Source organism: Mya arenaria, chromosome 4 (assembly GCF_026914265.1).
Source record: "Mya arenaria isolate MELC-2E11 chromosome 4, ASM2691426v1".
In the NCBI taxonomy this organism is placed as follows: Eukaryota; Metazoa; Mollusca; class Bivalvia; order Myida; family Myidae; genus Mya; species Mya arenaria.
This window is the reverse complement of record NC_069125.1, coordinates 56,431,674-56,452,330: the sequence shown is the minus strand read 5'-3', so window position 1 is coordinate 56,452,330 and position 20,657 is coordinate 56,431,674. Positions and strand designations below refer to the sequence as shown.

At 35.9% G+C, this 20,657-nt stretch overlaps 1 protein-coding gene across 7 annotated transcripts in view; it reads right to left on the bottom strand.

Annotated features, from left to right (window-relative positions):
• LOC128231144 (phosphatidylinositol 4-phosphate 3-kinase C2 domain-containing subunit beta-like) overlaps positions 1-20,657 on the bottom strand; it is a 54,531-nt gene that overhangs the window by 24,113 nt on the left and 9,761 nt on the right. For 5 of the 7 annotated variants that reach the window (XR_008260304.1, XM_052943593.1, XM_052943595.1 and 2 more), the window contains exons 12-31: positions 20,346-20,482; positions 16,826-16,910; positions 13,361-13,486; positions 12,845-13,003; positions 12,368-12,473; positions 12,168-12,229; positions 9,956-10,042; positions 9,530-9,718; positions 9,092-9,185; positions 7,451-7,545; positions 6,816-6,996; positions 6,495-6,509; positions 5,462-5,569; positions 4,977-5,199; positions 4,565-4,701; positions 4,075-4,244; positions 3,631-3,787; positions 2,326-2,432; positions 975-1,100; positions 326-401 (exon numbers count right to left, since the gene is read on the bottom strand). Coding sequence is in view for 6 of the 7 variants with exons in the window: in XM_052943593.1 (XP_052799553.1) it covers positions 326-401; positions 975-1,100; positions 2,326-2,432; positions 3,631-3,787; positions 4,075-4,244; positions 4,565-4,701; positions 4,977-5,199; positions 5,462-5,569; positions 6,495-6,509; positions 6,816-6,996; positions 7,451-7,545; positions 9,092-9,185; positions 9,530-9,718; positions 9,956-10,042; positions 12,168-12,229; positions 12,368-12,473; positions 12,845-13,003; positions 13,361-13,486; positions 16,826-16,910; positions 20,346-20,482 (2,440 nt within the window). In the remaining variant the exon portion in view is untranslated. The remainder of the gene's footprint in view (positions 1-325; positions 402-974; positions 1,101-2,325; positions 2,433-3,630; positions 3,788-4,074; positions 4,245-4,564; positions 4,702-4,976; positions 5,200-5,461; positions 5,570-6,494; positions 6,510-6,815; positions 6,997-7,450; positions 7,546-9,091; positions 9,186-9,529; positions 9,719-9,955; positions 10,043-12,167; positions 12,230-12,367; positions 12,474-12,844; positions 13,004-13,360; positions 13,487-16,825; positions 16,911-20,345; positions 20,483-20,657) is intronic. The other 2 variants (XM_052943596.1, XM_052943599.1) reach the window with 1 other exon arrangement.

Genomic DNA, 20,657 nt, shown 5'->3' with positions numbered 1-20,657 from the left:
CACATATCACCCTTTGTTAGGTACTTTTCCATTACTCCCATTATAAAAATATACCCACTAAAGCCCTACTAACCCTAACTAACCCTACCCAACAAATTTGATCTTCTATAAGTAATGAAGGAATTAGTACCCAATATATACCCATTCCTGTGTGCGGAAAGACAAACAGACTGACTGACAGACAGACGAAGTGCATTCCTATAATCCCCTCCCCACTCCGTGGCGGTGGATTAAAAACAACAAAATCCTACAATTAACAGTAAATATGTAGTACAAGAAAACTTCGTATTGAGGACAAAGAGGAATATGTATCCTTTCAACTTACATAGTGTTTTTCAGGCTGGTATCTCTTTTGAATTCCGAACACCTCTACACCTCGTATACGACCATCAGACTGTTGACTGCAACCAGTAAAACAAGAGCCATTACTGGAGTGATAAGAGCCCCAAATGATAGCATATTTGAAAGGGGGAGCAATTTGAAGGCATGATATTAACTTATTGGCAACTGCTGTAGCAGGCATTTTATTTTTGATAAGTGTTGCATGACATCCTTATCAAATGTATTGCTTTCCATCTATCTATTAATTTTTTTTGAGCAAGTATGGAAAGTTTGAAAATAATATCTTGTACATTTTAACTTTTTACAAGAAATTAACAACCATTAAAAAATGTCATAATTATTAAGTTGCCATAAACGTGACAATATCTTATCGTAAGTTACATAACTTGTCAATACAGTGTTATATTACTGTAAGCAAGTAAAGAAAGTTTGAAATAAATATCTTGTATGGTTTTTAAGTTACTTAAATAAAACCATGAAAATATGTCATAATTTTTAAGTATACAAAGAGCCATAAATCAGACAATATCTCTAAATCAGGGCACTTTTGAGATTACTGTAATCCAACAAGAACATTTTTTTTTGTTCTGAATCGACACATATCTTTCCCATTCCAAACCATTTTCCCCTACCTATAAACCTTGGGTACAAACGAGAGAAGAGCCCCTTCACTGTGGCTGGAGAACTTCATCTGGGCAAGGTTGTGGATGAAGAAGTTGATCTGCGTAGACTTGGAGCTCAGGCTCTCCTGAATCAACCTGCATACACGAACAGAGAAAGAGGTTACTGATAAACAACAGAACAGAAAGTCATGTAATAAAAATATCCCTTACAAGTAAAGCCTTTTCTAAGAGATTCTGCAAGCCATCTAAAAATGCTTATAAACGTATGAAAATTAAGCATAATAGATTGTGCATTTAATCTACTTAAATCACCTAACTTATCAAATCCACAAATAGATGAGACAAACATTGGTATATTATGCTAAACTGTAGGGTTGAATCAGTTCAACTTGCTTACTTAAAGTTCATATGGCTAAAGACCCAAGATAAATCGGATGTATCTTAAAGCAAGCAAGCAGAAATGATTCAATTCCATTTCCACAGATCAACCGACTACCATGAGGTTTCTTTTATTTAATACGTATTTCAAAAGTATATTTTAAATACAAATAACAATATCTATAAATCACAACAATATCTAAACAGATTTTTGCATACACACTAGGGTGACTAGGCTACTGTGTGATTCAGAAATCGAAGTGTGTTAAATAGATATTTTTCCGGTGTCCCATATTTTATGTTGAAATCATGCAATATTTTATAAACAAAATTGACAGGAATGTAATAAGAAGATTATCAGCACTGTTTTTTGTTTATCAATCTAACTTAAAAGCTCAATCCCACTATTGCATACATTATCAAAACTGATGGGAACCAACCTAATGAGGAGAGCTGTTGGCTGTCAGACTGGGGAGGTCCCCCTCTGCTGCATGTATATCTACCACTTAAGGACACTCACCTGGTGAAGAGAACTGTAGTCCTTGTGTCAGTGAGGCCAGGCAGGTCCCTACCCCTCTGCCGCATGTATATCTACCATTTAAGGACACTCACCTGGTGAAAAGAACTCTAGCCTGTGTATCTGTGAGGCCAGGCAGGACCCTACTCCCTCCGCTACATGTATATCTACCACTTATGGACACTAACCTTGTGAAGAGAGCTGTAGCCTGTATATAAGTGAGGCAGGGCAGGGGGAACCAACTTCCTGTACTGCATGTATACCTACCACTTAAGGACACTAACCTGGTGGAGAGAGCTGTAGCCTGTGTGTCTGTGAGGCTGGGCAGGTCCCTACCCCCTCTACTGCATGTATATCTACCACTTATGGACACTAACCTGGTGAAAAGAGCTGTAGCCCTTGTGTCTGTGAGGCTGGGCAGGTGGACTCTACCCGCATGAATATCTACCACTTAAAGTAACTAACCTTGTAAAGAGAGCTGTAGCTTGTGTATCTGTGAGGCCGGGCAGGAGGGCCTGCTGGATAAATTCAACACCCTTCTCTGTGATCCCAGGGATCCCTGATCTCAACATCTGAAATTATTGTGGAGTTTTACTATAGCTATTGCAATGTACAAATTAGAGCATGGTATGTCAAGTGGAGTCAACATCATAAAGATAAAATTTAAAAAAAAAAACAGCTGTCACAGAGACAGCGGGCTCGACTATTATGCCGCTTTTCAGTGTAAGGATTGAAAGGTTTTGGCGAAACATGGATCACTGTAAAATTAAATTAGATTTTAATGCAATACATGATGTATTTGATGAGATATTAACATGAATGTGGTTACATGCAAAATTTTAACCAGAATTTCTAAGTCCAATAATAAAGGGCTATTATTTGCAAAATACAGTTATCTAACTTGGTTATTCAAGTAGGCTGGGTGGTTGAGTTCCATTGTCTAAAGTCTCAATGCAATACATGAAGTAGTTGCTGAGATATTAACTAATGTGTGCTAACATGCAAAACCTTAACCAGTATTTCTAAGTCGCATAATAAAGGGGCAAAAATGATATAATATAAAAGATACAGTTATTTTTCCTGATTAATAAAGAAGGTTGAAAGGTTGGGAGCCTGTGTATAATGTTTCAATGCAATACATGTTGTATTCGAATTTATAAGTCAAATAAAAAAGGACCAAAATTTGAATTTAATGCAAACTAGAGTTATCTTACTTGGTTATTTTAATAGATTGGATGGTTGAGTACCATTGTATACAATCTCAATGCAATGAATCAAGTAGTTGCTGAGATATTAACCTACCGGTATGTGTGCTTACATGCAAAACCTTAACCAGAATTTCAAAGTCAAATAATAAAGGCCCCATAATTTGCATTATATTCAAATAAAGTGTTATCTTACTTCATTAATTTAGTAGGTTAGATAGTTGGGAATACATATCTAAATTTTCAATGCAATACATGATGTATTTGCTGGGATAATGACTTAAAGGTGCGTACATGCAAAACCTTAACCAAGGTGAGACGCCGACGTTGACGCCGACGTTGATGCCAACTCTTGGGTGAGTAGTATAGCTCTCCTTATTCTTCAGTAGTCGAGCTCAAAAACCCCAAAAAATTACTTTGTTTTTAATCTACTGTATTTTATGCTCTCTACTCTTTTTCTGTATTTCATCCCTCAAAGAATATCTGCTAATATAAACATGAAAAGCCACAAATTTGCTACATAGTTTAAGCAGATTCACACATAAAGGGAGATAACTGGCCATACCAGAGAGAGAAGGTTGATGAAGAGATTAGCATTTTTGCGAAGGATGTTAAAGGCCTGGACACACATGTCTATGAAGTGCTGGAATCGGTCACTCTGTCGGTCACCGTCGTTGATCACGTATGCCATGTCAGAAGTCAACACAAACTTCACACGATCCCTGAGAACAGGATTGTTTATTACTTCCTTGGCAGCACTATGACCCATAACACATTTAGAATCTGCTAACATAAAGTAAACAATTATTTTGACTGTATTTGAATTCTATCTGAGAATGTATGGTTCCCATTTCTTTCTTTTGGCTCACTGTCAACAAGCAGTAACAAAATATACATCTCAACATTAATAATACCCACTCTTTTTCTATACAGATAACAGCACAATAAAACGAAAAAACATAGATCCAAGTTGTAAGTGGTAATGAGGTTGAACTACGCTGTATCCTACCTCTTTATGTTCCCAAACATCTGAGCATCCCCAAGAATCTTGTTAAAGTCGATATGGAAGAGGTGTCCGGTCTGTTTCACCATGATGTTGTCGTTATGGCGATCACACACTCCCAGTACATACGTAGCCACACAGTAGCCGGCACACGAACATGTGAAGTTCTCTACAGCCTGTTAAGGGGAGGATGTCAAGGAGTTAGGTATATGGTTAAAGAACATACAATGGTAAGGCATACACTGGCATTATTTTCTTTGCAAATAATCACAGACAAAAACATGCATACCATTCTTTCTATAAAGAAATCTAAAACATATATTTGTTTACACAAATGATTTAAATTGAATCAGAATATTGATATCCTGTCTCAAAGCTTAATATCTCCAATAAAACTTAAATGGGTAATAGGACCCAATAAATATGAAGTATTACAATTTGAAATCATCAATGCTCATGGGAGTTAAGTTAATAAGAATATCTGGAAGTAACTTACTTTCTGATAGTCAAGCTCTGTAGGGTTGTGTCTCTGGAGCCAGTCTTTGATTGGTCGGTCCTTAAAAGAGCCTGTCACGCCAGATGACACCTGGATCTTCCGTAATGTCTCAGATTCTGTGATTATCTCAATAAACCCTGCAACAAATGATGTAAATTTGAGCCCAGCTCTTAAAATATTCCTCAATTTTATTCAAGATTAAATTTATATATGAAATTTGTTTATAAATGCTGATTATGATAGAAATTATTTATGAAAAAGTAAGTTAAACTGAAGAAATGGGATTAAAAGTAGACAGCAAATACATGAGCATAAAATGGTACAACTACAAAGCTGAATTTGATAGCATGTCACAATTTCATGCTGTCAGAAAGTTGTATCTTTTTCATAATGGACCTGAGATCGTTCTTACCTCTCTTGGGTCCGGTGGGGAGACAGCTGAATGTGATCATCTTCAGGTCGAGGCCTTCCTTCAGCCAGAGTCGGTCCATTATGCGGATAATCTGCATGGTCATCATGTCCTGGCGTAGGTCATCCCCGGCCTTGAACATCGCATACACCTGACCCATTGCCTCTGTAGCATTCTTGAACACAAGCTTCAGGGGCAGCGCGTTGGACGTGAAGAAGGAACACGACTGGGAAAAGATTGAAGAAACATGGAATTATTTGATAAATCAATGGTGTCAAACAATCAATATATCAAAGCTCACTACAAAAATAAACTATTCAGTTGTAACAAATACTAAAAATAGGAGGAATGAAGAACAAAACTAGCAGCCTTTTCCTATCAGTCTGATATACATGGGATTGCACTAACCTAAACTTAATGCTTAACAATATAGTAAGATTTTATATAACAAGAAACAAGATTGGGCTATCAAAGACCATAATGCTTACATTCATGTCAATGCCTGTGACCTCGAAGCCCGGGTTGTGAGGCAGCAGAACCTTGTGTATCCTCTCAAATATCTCGTACAACATGTCCAGGTTCTTACGAAGCACAGTCTGGGTAAACAATATCTGGTCAGATTACAAAATGTTCAGAAAAAGAGATTCAATATTCTTTAACCAAAATTTACAGAAAATTATTGGCCAATCAATTTTTCAAAACATTAATTTTGAACTTACTTGAGCAAACTTGGTAGAGGACCAATAGTTAAAGTTATGTGCAATATATTTTAGGCCTGTGACCTGTGCATTTTGATATGAAGCTTAATTCCAATAGAAGTACAAAATACAAACAAATGAGCCCTGAGGAAACACTTAACCTTGACCCTACTTGCATAATTTTGAAAAGCTTGAAAGAGGACCACCAGATAATGCTTCATGCAAGATTTCTAATGACTAGGCATTCTGGTCTAAAAAAAAGATATTTTATGTTTATTTATAAAAACAGCCAGTACCCAAATGATTTGCAACAAAGTCCAAGAGCGTGCAACCCCCAAAAATGTTTTGCTACAGGTAAATCTGACCAATATACAGGTATTTTCAGGAAATTGTTCATATATATGCATTAAGTCCATACATATTCCTTGTAAGCAAAACTATCCAAAAAAGCTATCACCTGAAGCCCATAATGGTAGAAAAAAAATGTAGACTTTTGCCAACAATAGCCCATGATTGGAAATAAAACATTTTTCATGAGGGTTTACTGTAATATACTATGTGCATCTTTGTATTGAATAAGCTGGAATAACTCATGTTTCAATAAACATTAGGTCACTCCCTAAATTCAAGCCAAGGCAACCAACCTTGGATTCCCTTACATCAAGAGTGGCTACATTGTTCCAGAAAAACAACAACAATTTATCTCCCTTTCAACCTCCCTTTGTTGAAAGAGAGACACATTGAGAACTGTTGGACAAGCAAATGTAACCATGATCCTTAGGAAGATAATCATGCTTATAATAGATCAAGCTTGTGTACTTACATGAGGCCGTAAAGGCTTGAAAAGTGATTTTTTCACACACATTATAAACTGGCATCAATTACATTCTTCCATGCCAAATGACAAAATTTAATGTAACACTCAATTGATATCTAGATACAAATGTCATACAACTGAACATTGCTACTTAGACTAACATGTAACAAAATATTTGTTTTGATCACCATCATATTAATGCATATTATTTCCTTAAACAAAAATCCAATCTTATAAGTTATCGTTACTGTAGTATACATTTAGAAAATGTAAGTGAACACTGCTAAAACAACTAAGCAAATAAAAAATGAAATGACATTGTCCTACCTCCTTATCGGACCCTTTAGCCTGCTGGACCTTCTCTGCGGTGGTGGTGAGGACCTTAACGATCTCCTCCTGCTTCATGAACTCCTGATACAGGGCCTCTCCAGCCACACTGATCAGTGCCACAAACATGAGTTCATACCGCCGTTTGTACAGTCGATCCTGGGTAGCACCCTTTAATAACCTGTCAAGTTAAAATGGATTAGTCATTAAATATGGCTAATACAGGGCCTTCCTTGGCATACTGACCAGTGCCATGTACACAAGTTCATACCATCATTTGTACAGCTGGTCCTGGTAGCACCCTTTAGTAACCTGTCAAGTTAAAATGGATTAGTCATTAAATATGGCTAATACAGGGCCTTCCTTGGCATACTGACCAGTGCCATGTACACAAGTTCATACCATCATTTGTACAGCTGGTCCTGGTAGCACCCTTTAGTAACCTGTCAAGTTAAAATGGATTAGTCATGAAAATCTTGTTTGTTTCTTGATTAATGGCTTTTTGAATTAGCTAGGTAATAAAGCTATGTTTACCCCATCATTTAAGGGCACAACAACAGCACCTGTCTTGATTTACTTAAACAGTTGATATAAAATTACCTGCAAGCATGAATATTTGGTACTCAATAACTTACCAGAAAAACTGGTGAGCGAACCTCACACTGCGACAAGACTGTTCCAGCAGAAGTCTGGCCAGCGGGGAACTGTGGTAGCTCTCATACTTCAATGCCTAAAATATCAGAGGGGTTGCTGGTATAATATAACCTCAGATATTGGCTATCTTTGGAATCTTTTGTTTTAAGTTGCCCAACCCAGACTTCTTTACTGGTTACAAGCATGTGTTTTCAAGACATTTTTAATAATTGGGTGATTACTTCAGAAAAAAAAAATTAGATCGGATAAGATATTTTTTAAGTATTGTTGGGAAATAAAGGGCCCTAACTCCTAAATGATTAAAGCGATTTCCATGGCTATCGAACTTGATCAAGGTATTATGGTCACAAACATGTGTTAAAAGTTTGGTGAGGATTGGACAAACAGTTTTCAAGAATTAGATCGGAAACAATCTTCGGGACGTATTTTTCAAGTCTTTTTTTGCAAATAAAGGGCCGTAACTCCTAAATGACAAAAGCGATTTCCATGGCTATCGAACTTGATCAAGATATTATGGTCACAATCATGTATGTAAAGTTTGGTGAGGATTGGAAACATACTTTTCAAGAATTAGATTGGAAACATATATTTTTGAAGTATTTTTGGCAAAAAAGGGCCGTAACTCCTTAATGACTACAGCGATTTCCATGACTATCGAACTTGATCAAGATATTATGGTCACAAACATGTGTTTAAAGTTTGGTGAGGATTGGAAAAACGGTTTTCAAGAATTAGATCGGAAACAATCTTCGGGACGTACGTACGTACAGACAGACAGACAGACAGACAGACGTACGTACGGACAAGGGCAACCCTATATGCCGCCACTTTGTGGGGGCATAACAACAAGAAACCAATCATATTTATTAACAACATGTTTGGCATATTTCAATCTCAAGGGGGAAAAAATCCCTCAACATTTGGAAATAAACAATTATTTAAAGAAAGCTGAACTATGAATATGATCTTAAGTGTTATTGCAGATATAACAGAAATTTCTCATTTTTTTTCATATGCTGATACTAGTATTCAACAAGAGCGCCATAGAGTGAAATGTCAACCCACATCTGGTTGGCCGGTTAGCGCAGTGGTTAGCGCACTCGCTTCTCACCTAGGCGACCCGGGTTCGATTCCCGGCCTGGGCGCATGTGAGTTTGGTTTGTGGTCACCAAGCCGGACAAGTGGGTTTCCTCCGGGTTCTCCGGTTTCCCCCACAACACAAGACCACACTCTCGCGTAAAATCGTGCCAACGAGAGTGATTAATATAATGTTGTAATAACTTGTTTCACAATCGTTGTAAACTAAATATGTTTAAACTAACCCACATCTGTTGTTTTGTATTAGCCAACCAAGGGGCATAACTGAACAGTTATCAAAGCCATTGTTATGGGTCTTACATGTGTTTTTTTTGTCTCTGGCAAAATGTGTACCATATTTCATTTGAACATCTTGAATGTTTTTTGGACAAGCATGGACAAGGTATTAGTATTTGCACACTGACAATTCAGACACCGAGGCTATGACAATACCTCAACATTTTTTCTTTGAAAAAAAGACAAGCTAAACATTAATATAGAGTTCTCAAATATTCAAACATCAATATGCTTCTCATTTGACTGACCTGTATGAGCTGAGGAATAAAGTCAATGAGATCATCGGTGGGCATCTTCCGCAGACAGTCAACGGCAAATGCACGGACACGCACATCCGCGTACCTGTTATCAGATGAAATCCCACAATTAATTAATAGAAAGTAAGATTTTAATTCATAAACAGTTAATACATCAGTCTGAAATAAAATGCATGAATTCATATGTTTTTCTCAGTTAAAAAAGTGGCCTAAGACCAGAAATACTTCAGACAGAGGCATTTGAAGTGTGCTCATTGTCAACATGAACATATGTACTAAATGTCATGTGAACATTTCTAAAGGTAATTTAATTTAAATTTGGCAATTATAAAGATTTTGACAATACTCAAATACTTTCATTTGATTCATAGGCCTGCTAAAAACTGTTGTACACCGACAACTTTCTTCAAACTATCCATGAGTACTAACTGTGGCAAGAGCAGCTCAAGTGCCTGCATGGGTTGAAGCGTGGCCCAGTGTTGGAGGATGGCATATATCTCTGGCAGGCGGGCCCAGTCCCAGCCCCGCGTAGCCTGCAGTATCCACGGTAACAACCCCGGGTAGTCATGCAGGTAGTACCGGTACAGCCATAGAATTTCCAACTGGTCAGCAGTACATCTTATGGAGAGGGAAGAATCGCAGAAATTAACTAACTAGCAACAAAGTTTGTCCTTAGAAATGTCAATGTCAAACATTAAAGTATGAATATTAATTATAACTTATAGTTGTAAAATTTGTCAATAGACATTATTTATAACTTATTCTAGATGTCTCGATGGAATGTATGGGCAATATTGTGCATGTATTTAGCTTTAAAAAGGGACAAAGGTTAATGTTCAACTGAGATGTTCTTACGATGTTACACAGTCCTTCTTCATTATATCTTTAACCTGTTCCTTAAGATCAGGATTCAAGTCAGAGAAGGTTTTTTTCTTCATTTCTCTGGAATAAAGAATACCTTTATTATTGCACCATAGAAAATAATTTAGATTTGGCCGTAACTAAAATTAATTTTCAGATCAGATTAGCAATAACTCAAATTAATTTTAAGTTCAGAATTAGCCATAACTAAAAATTGAATATTCAGTACTTACAACAATGCAACAATAAAGGCAAAAAGAGTTGTTCTTAAGACAGTGCGCTCGACTGTTCAAATCACATTTTTAACATAAGTGCAATATCTGACGATGACCAAAGTTACAAGGGCTGTCATACGAACATGCCATTGCCCTCGAAAAGGCCTCCTTGGACAGATTAGTACATGTAACATATTTTCATGATGCCCGTCCTATGCAGTTTGGAAATATCCATCACTAACATTTTTAATGTGCAAAGTAGGAACATATAGATGATAAGTCACTGCAAGATGGAGTGGATGTCAATTTGTGTCTGTTGCACTTTTAAATGGGATTATTTGGCAATATTTAACAAGTATGGACGTGAACACTTTACATAATGTTAGAGATATTATTGCCAGGATGATAGTTATTAACGAAACTGTAAAATAGAAAAGATGAAGAATGAAGAAAAAGAATAACTTTTAAGTCAATGATGTTGGTAAATCACATTATCATATTCACCATAATGAAATCTTGGTATCCATGGTCAATAGCGGCCATAAGCTGGTAGAGTTCAAACTGCCTACCAAGTATTGTCCTCAAACTCAAAAGGGATGTTGTGCTAGTCATGTTTACCAAGTTTAAAAGCCCTGGGTCCAAAAAATCTTCAGTTATTGAAGAAAAGTTTTTTTAAGCTCATGATCAACATGACCATTGACCAATTGACCTCAAATTCAATAGAGTTCATCTTCTGGTCATTACCATCCTGTCTACCAAGTTTGAGGTCCCTGGGCACACAACCTTGACCTTTTATCAACCCCTGGGCTCCATCGTTCTTCAGTTATTGATCGAAACAAATTTCAGCCCAAGGTCACCATGACCTTGATATTTGCCCCAATGACATCAAAATTAATTGTGTTCATCTTCTGGTCATGACCAGTCTGCCTATAATGTTTAAGGTCCCTGGGCCCCATCGTTCTTAAGTTATTGACCTTTGACATACTGACCACAAAATCAACATGGTTTGTTTTCTGGTCACGCCAAACCTGCTTTCCAAGTTTGAAGTCCCGTATCTTAAGTGTTTGCAAGTAATTGATCGGAAAACGTGCGAAAGGAGGGATGGGCAGACAGTCTGATTGTGTAACCCGACATCTGACCTAGTTTTTCAACTAATTAAAACTCAATGGGTAAAAGTCAATGTCAGCATATTTTCTGCAAAGTTTCATAAAAATTAACAAACTGGTTCCAGAGGAGATCTCATCAAAGGGTTTTCTTTAATTTGAAAAGAGCCATCATTTGCATTAAATCACACAAGCGATACCTGCCTAATTTAGGGATCTGTTGAATGTGAAGTGATGTTTTAATTTTATTCTTACACACTGAGTTGTTGGTGACATAGGGAGTTAATGGTATTTGCACTGAAAACTTTAACCAGATATTCAAAGGACAAAGTAAGGTCGAGTTGTCTGGACTGATTTATTTTGTTCATTTCATGATGCAGGAAGCTTAATATAAATTATCAATCAAATACATCATACGGTTAAACAGAAATTCGCTGAATAGTACTTGAAAACAAAACTTACACCAGAACTTCCAAGACACACAAGGGCCATAATTTGCATTTTATGCAAGATCTATTTGTATAACCTGATTTATTTTGTTGGTTTTATGATGCAGGAAGCTTTGAATAAATTATCAATCAAATACATCTTGCAGTTAAACAGATATGCACTGAATAGTAGTTGCAAGCAAAACTTCATGTGTAATTTTTAAGTTAAACAAGGGTAATAATTTGCATTAAATTCAACCTATAGTTGCCTCACCTGATTAATATAGTAGGGTTGATGACTGAAAGGCCTTGAATAGAGTACCAATCCAATACATGAAGTAGTTACTGAGAAATGGCCTTGAAAGCAACTTACTCACAAAAGTTAAACCAGGGTGAGTAGAATAGCACTCCTTATTATTTTAATGGGTCAGATTTAAAACTAATCTAATCATCTACTCACACATCATCCATCCTCAGTGGCTCAGAGAACATAATCAGTTTCCCAAAGTCTGGCAAATTAAACTGAAAACAAAGAAAATGTAGATGTGAAAACAAATAAACTACTATTTAATCAAATAATTCATACTAGAGATTAAGTTAAGCAGTACAGGTCAAAGAATGGGCAGGGCAACAACTATCATGAACATTGTTTGTACATACCTGGAGCAGGGCGGAATCCCTCTGAAGAGTTGAGCAGTATGGGGTCACAGGGTCAGCTGGGCAGTTCATCTGTAAAGGGACCAGCTGGCTCCCCTGTAACATGTACCTGAAATACACAAACCATACATCATATTTTAACTTTGTATAATTCTGCTTTAATCAAGTATCACGATTATAATTGTTTTTCACAGAAATTAATGAAAATGATGAGTAAATTGCAATTCGTTATCAAAGTGAAAGTATCACCTCAATAATAAGGTCAGAGAAGAAAGTTAAAAAAAAAAAGAGCTTTGTGGATGCCGCCTGCATTCTGATATGAATTGGTGATCAAATAACATGTCTGAAATCTCATATGGGCATATTAAAGTCATAATAAATACCAAAGACTTGATAAATACCAAAGACTTGATTTAGGCAAATGGCAAGAAAATTGGCAATCCGTTAAACCCATGAAATGAAATCAAACTTTATGTTTACCCTCTCTTGTTGAAGATCTGTATAGTGTTACCCCCGAGGGGTGTGGTCTCTCGGTGAGACTCGGTGCCAGAGGATGCAGGCATGTTCTTCACCCCTACCAGGGTGATACACAGTCGCGTCTCCCGTGGCAACACACACAGTTGTAGGTCATAGGTTAGCCTTTGGAAATACAAGAGAAAGTATCTGGTAATATATGGGTTTTTTTTTAATGTTTTATGCTTTGTTAAGCTATCAGAATTATTTACTATTGATGTGTTTTTTAATACAATTGTAATCAAGGGATAGAACTTCATTCAGGATTCAATCTTTATCAGAATTAACTGAATTTTAAGCATGTCAAGACATACCATCAGAAGGAACATGAGTTGTTTTGTTTTTCTACATAAGCATAAAGGTCCCATCCTAGGTAAACAAAAGAATGACCATTAAGCAATTTGATCAAAGTTATGGAGACAATATCTGTAGAACAAAGCTCCAAAGCTTTGATAAATAAGCACAGATTGTTAAGCTGTGTACCATTCATCCCAGACAACAAAGGGCACAAGGCCAGAAGTGTTGATGGAGGCGTTCGTGGAGGTGGCCTCCGGACACAGCTGGACGGTACCGTGGTAAAGACTGCATCTTATGAAGAACTCATCAAACCTGAAATATTGTACAAAGTGGAATTAATTAATCCATACTAATTTATTTAAGCTTCACAGCTTGCTGTAAGCTGATGGTTTCAATAGAGTCCATTTCCTTGTGAGAAAGGCAGGCATATATACAATCTGACTCAGGTAAATGATCTTACTTACTGTAAGATCTGACATCAGCCTACGGTATTGAAATCTTAATTGTTAATTATCTGTATTTCAAAAATTGCAATTAATGGTTAGGCCCATAAGAATGTTGGTTATGCATTATGCACAACTAATGTCTGTGTTCATTTAGAGCAAGTTCCTTTTTAACAATAATGATCCATGTTATGTATATTAGACACGAGCTGACTGATGAAAGTGTTATTTCAATGATCTAAAAAAAAACAATATTGACAAAAAAAAGTAAAATAAAAAATGTAAATCATTGTCTAAGATGGTTACGTTTGGATATTTAAAATAACATTTAGGAATGGTATGAACAAATTAAATTGGTTGTGCAAAGTACCATCTTTAAACTTTTTTCTATACATCTATTATGTGCATATATTTACATTCACACTTCATTCCTAAACGATGGTTGTTGTTTATCAATTGCACTTTATTTCTGTATAAAGTGCAATGGCATTTCCCATCGATATCGCGTGCGTTTGTTCGATACTTCTGTCCTGTCATTGGGCGCAATAATACCAAGGGGCGGGACATATTTACTACGGAACTATTTTTTTCAATGAAAGCGTAGTAAAATTTTTGCCAATATTGGCAACATGCAAAACTGTAATCTGCAGTAAAGCAGTTAAAAAAAGATAAGCAACGATAATTTGATTGATTTTAATGTAGATGGTTTCATGATGGATGGAACAGTTGAAGAAACGTTGGTGTTTAAAAAGGCTGTTAAATGTCACGAAAATGCAAAAACAGTTAGTTCAAAATAACCTCTATGACGGGTGCTTGTATGACGTCATGAGTGATGTCATTGAAAAAGTTTTACATTAAGCTCGATTCGGGCCGCAACATAACTCGGCAGCTGCATTCTGTTTCGACGCCATTTTTTGCAGTGTTCATTCGTTTTGAAAGTGTTGTTTTTTCGAAAATTGACTGGATTACTGGGATTATTTACACACAATACCTATTGGGTAATCAATTAATTACCTATTCAGTCATACTTTAACCATTGTTCTTGATAAAATGAACAGCATCTTCAGCATCAGAGAAAACATATTTGAAATTTCTTTGTTCATTGCATACGACGTAATGGAATCATGTCCATATAAGTCGTATGTTCTGAATAAAATCAACAGAAATAACTACAGTTCGGAGGAGTTAGTCGTTTTAGACATAATTTAGTGCTTTTAATAGTCAAAACAATTGCAGAAAAAAACTATTTAGTAAACACATCAGCTTGCCAGGAAAAGACAACTCAGTAGAAAATATGTAAGTTATATGTGGTTTATTTCATGTTTTGGTATTTGTATGCAGCTACGTTAAATATGCTAAAATATGTTTTTGTGCAAAAGTTAGCATCGTTGACCAACTTTCGGTCAAAAACCTGGTCGCTCAGCCTTCATTGTTATGATGCGGGCCCTGATAGCGCATATGTAAAGCAAAAAACCGGGCATTAACGGCACGTGAATTTACTGAATAATGCACGTTTTCTACTGATAACGCCCGGGTTTTTGCGTTTTAATACACCACGATAACAGACCGAAAACACACATTTTAAGCAATAATACGTATTTATAATATTCTTGACCTTGAAAAGATAGAAAGTAATCATATAAATAAGGAACTATTTTATCTGTGCATTCATTGTGGTATAAAATTAGGTTGCGATAGCTGTTCTAATTTACCCACCGTTGAGAACAACGAGAGAAAGAAAAAAGAGAAAATGCTCTTGAATAATCAATTTATTTTAGCAGAAATGTAGATTTAAATGAATGTAAATATAAGTATTAAAATTCGACATGTTGCATTTTATTGGGGTATGGTATGCAATGGCGCAGTTCAAAATATTGGTGGAGTCCTTCGGACTCCACCCATTTTGAACAGCCCCATTGCATACCATACCCCAATAAAATGCAACATGTCGAATTTTAATCCTTAAACATTCAACTGACAATTATATATGAGGAAATAAAAAGACGGAAATACACAAGTGTTTGTGGATCTTGCTTTCTTAAAGAATATATATCATTAGCCTCATTAAAAATATACCATACTTCCTGATATCAAAATACTAGACATAATTGTAGTTAAAACATTTTACAAGCAGCATGGAAATTTGATATGAAAGCAAACAACTATAGCTGATCAATCTACTCAGGCACAATGGTTTATACAAAATATGTCTCTGGAGAATAATAGAGCTTGCAAATTGAGGAAATACAAAACTGAAATGTAGCCACATAGCAATATTTACCACAATCCCAGCTGACCAAACAACAGCGAAGCGAATATCAAAACTCGTCTGCTGTTGTTGTTGTTGTTTTATTCAGTAAAAAAGGGACATAACTAAACATTTAAGTAACTTTGAACATTTTTGAGTTATGGCTAAGGTAAAGGTTTTGCATCCTCATGCCAACTTCACCACACCAAGGCTATTACAATACTTTTTAAAAAGGCAGTTGGGCCAAATAAATCTATTCAATCTTTTAATGCCATGGCTGATACCAATCTTATTCCATTCACAACTACTCAATAAATCCAAGATGGATTTATGATTATGACCTTTACAAATAGTTATGTGTAAAAGATGAAATATGTTTGCTTTCAGGTCTCCTGTCCTACCCTTATTTGATAACAATTTGAGTACCAACTGTCACAAAATATACCCCTCCTAAATTTAGGACAACAAATTTGGTGATAAGTGGTTCAGCCAAAATTAGAGAGTGGACACTTTAAAGACAGTTTTGCGTAATTCAAGGGTCATAACTCTGGAGTGACTAAGGCAACATGGCTGAGCAAGATATTCTGACCATATTTGATCATGATTGGAAAAAGGCTCCTAAAGTAAGTGATCGGACAAGACTGATTTTATGTAATGTATACAATTAAAGGGCCATAACTCTTGCATGAATCAAGCAATATGGCTGGTTACCAACTTGTCCAAGATATTATTCCCATACACATTATAACCAAATTTGGTGATGATTGGACAAAGGATTCTAAAATTATTGATCAGACAAGACCAATTTTAGGTCATTTCTAAAATGAAATAAATGAGTAAAGGGATATGGCTGGTTATCAAACTTGTTCAAGATATTGTGCCCACTAAATTTGGTGATGATTAGACTAAGGCTTCTAAAGTCATTCAGCGGACAACATACTGGACAATGCCCATACTAACCTTGATTTCCAATCAACCGGTATCCTATGCACAGTGCAGATCTGGACAATGAAACACTCATTGGAACCCGTCACATCCTGAGGGTCTGAAAACAGTTTGTATGGATATTAGCCATTACTAAACATAAGAAACAATCTACTTAACTAATTTATTAACATGAGCTGTTCCTTAATGCAGTTTTCAATATCTTGAATAGCTTGTGGCATAGCTGGACAATTTTTGATGTTACATACTCTACAGAGTCAAGGGAAGTTGTCAATTTCTTCAAAGACTGTATCTCTAGCTATGGTCCCCTGACCTTTATCAAATAGATCAGCTAAACATACACGTCAAACTATGTGAGTGAACAACACTTCAAAGTATCTGCACATTTCCTTTTTTTATAATACATGGATTATGGCTTATTTTTTCTTTATGGTAAGAAGGCCCAGACAATGTCACACTCACTAGTACTGCACTTATAACTGATAAGAGACATGAAAATACCTCAAAACATCGTGATTATTTTACTTTGGATAAAACAGATAACAAGAGGCCCAAAAGGGCCTATGCTCTACTGGCATGGCTTTTGTGGTCATATCAATCCAGAGCATGTATGTATGGGTAAAAGGCAACAGACATATAGTTTATGTTTTGTGTTTGGGTTACCTGAAAACGTAGCACGTTCAACATCTGAGCCCAGAAAGTATTGTAAGCAGATTAGTTGCATGAACTATTTTAATATGTGCCAAGTAAGTCATCTGACAAAAAAAAATGCTTTCAAAACTGTACTCATAGTAAAATTTTCTGTAGTTTTAAAAGTTAAAAAAAGTTGGTCAAAAGGTCAAAGTCAAAGGCATCCTAGGACAACATTGATCAATTTGAACAAACATTCACAATCAATTGTGCTGAGATGGATGCACGAACACACAAAAAGATTTTCAAACCTTTCCAGATTTATGTTTACCAAACCTGTGAACCCTGGGTGTGACCAGTAATGACACCAGGTGCATAACTTAAACATTCACAACCAATTTTGTTCAGATTAATGCGCAAACTACAGAACTTAAAGCTAAAAAATGGCCTTTGGGCTTTCAACAAGAACAAGGCAGAGTAATTCACAAAATCAACTGCAGAAGCAAAAAGCAAATTGTCTCTCAAAACCCTAGACTTGCAAATTGTCTCCCTTAACTCTAGACTTGAATTAACATATACATGTAAACTTGGCTAAAAATAGAATTCGCTCATGCAGACCTGGCTAAAAATAGAAAGCATTTCTTTAAAACTTTCATGGCCCATAATCTAGGCATTCATGGGCGGATCTTGCTGGTTTTCGAAAGGAACCAAGCTTTAAAGGATATCTAGATACTGTACAAGTTTCATCGAGATATAATCAAAACTGAAGACTGTATCGTGTTCACAACCAATTGTTTACACAATAGCATTTTTTATACTATCAAGGGCCATAATCTAGGCATGCATGGGCGGATCTGGCTGGTTTTCGAAAGGAACCAAGCTCTAATGGATATCTAGATACTGTACAAGTTTCATCGAGATACAATCAAAACTGAAGACTGTATCCTGTTCACAAGCAATTGTTTACAGACGCACGACCGCACGGACGCACGACCGCACGGACGCACGACCACACGGATGCACATACTACGTACACATTACCATCGCATAAGCTCTTCTGGCCTTTGGCCAGTAGAGCTAAAAATTGGACATATTAAAAATACTGATATATAAGATTTAGTTATCAAGGTTGATTATGTTTCAAGAATATTGATTTTAAGGTTTTTATTAGAATAATCATATTAGAAGTTCCACATTGACATACAGAACAAATACACAACAGAAAAAGGAATTTTGACATCATAAGGTTTAATTACATGGATGTGCAAAGAAATGAAAGTTTTTATTATCTACTTGATATAGATATAGAACAAAACATTCCCATTTTAGAGTATGAAAATGAAACAACACAGTCATGCCACAGAAGTTTCAGGAATTTGAAATATCTACCATGCACCTACATAATTGTTTATAGCTCAACCTGTTCTAATATGAGAAAACAAGGTTAACAAGGCCACTTCAGCTTTCAGATTGAATTTTAAAAAGCATGGAAGAGATTGAAGTCATTCATTAACATGATAACAACACAAAAGGTTTGAAAATATCACAGTGAACAGTTGTAAGGTAAAGCAGTGGGAATTAGATGGTACTTACTGCTGCAGCTGACTAGCAGTACCAAAACAGAACAAGGGGCTTATCAGTCATACAAACTCACCATTACATAAGGTCAGGGTAATCAAATATCGATTTGCTTGCATGGATATCTTTGTGAGAAATGATGTGAATAAATAGAATAATATCTGGGAATTCCATGATCATTGCAATGGGAATAATGATGGTTAATTTACACTGAAATGGTTTTCCCTTTAGGCGATCAACTGAAAAGAAGTATCCATTTTTTTTTATAATGTTTGTATTATTTTAAACTTATAATCAAAGTTTTATATACTTCCTGTCACGTTTTACACTAATAACAGAAACAAACTGCCATATCCCCCACCGAGGTAAGAACAGTATCAACTTTACGCAACGACAAGACACAGACTGTCATATTCCCTACCAAATTAATGATAATTAACAAATGTCAATAACTAAAAGAATAATGCAGCCAGAGAAATGGTTCCTGTGCTATGCACTTCTCCTAAATGAGATCTATCTGTATATGAAGTTTGAAGTCAAAACCTCAAAGACTAAACAAAACTAGACATTTAAAGTTTGTTCTCGTGCACTGCACTTCTCCAAAAGGAGATCTACCTGTATAAAGTTTGAAAACACTGCAGCTTAAGTCATGGTTGTAGTGCACTGCACTGTTCCTCAATGAATCCTATATGAATATATATATGAATTTGAAGTCAATGCTTTAAAGACTTTTCAAGTTTTGCTCTGAACAAAAAATAAGTATGAATATTAACAAAGGGCAAAAACTCAAAAAATACTGCACCCAGAGTTATGGTTCTTATACAATGCACTACTCCTAAATGAGATCTATCTGCATATGTAGTTTAAAGTAAATACCTCAAAGACATTCCAAGTTATGCTCCTGACAAAGAATAAGTATGAAAATTAACAAAGGGCAATAACTAAAAAACACTGCAACCAGAGTTATGATTTCTGTGAACTGCACTTCTCTCAATGAGATATATCTATATATGAAGTTTGAAGTCAATACATCAAAGACTTTTCAAGTTATGCTGCAGACAAGATTGCCCGGACACACACACACACACACACACATACTACATCTCCTACGCTTTTCAGCGGGGAAAATGAAATTGACATGATGGTCAAAGTGGAATAATATTAAGTCCTATCTTGGCAATTAACAAGTTTCTTTATTAAAACATCTGTAAAACCAAGTTCATGCAAGCTTTTTTATCAAGGCTTTTTTGACATCTCATTCATGATTAAACAGTTATGAATATTCAAGTCTGGGTTTCTCAAGGTAATATTAATTGCATGTAAGTACCCCATGGCTGGTCAATCCTGGTGCCCAGGTGGAAATCAGTATGGAAGGCCTGACAGTAAATACGCACGAGCTGCTTGACAGCGTTCACAAGGCTCTCCAGGGCCTCCTCCAACTGAGGGATGTGAGACACTTTCATACTGGAACATATATAAAGTTCACATATATATATATATATTAAATTTGATATTTCATCAACCCAAATTGTATCTGTAAGTCATTAGCAAAGAAAATTGTTCACAAAAAAATAATCTTTCTGACACTGACTGTAGGTCAATTTATCATTTAACCAAGTCAGTATCAAGACAATTCTGT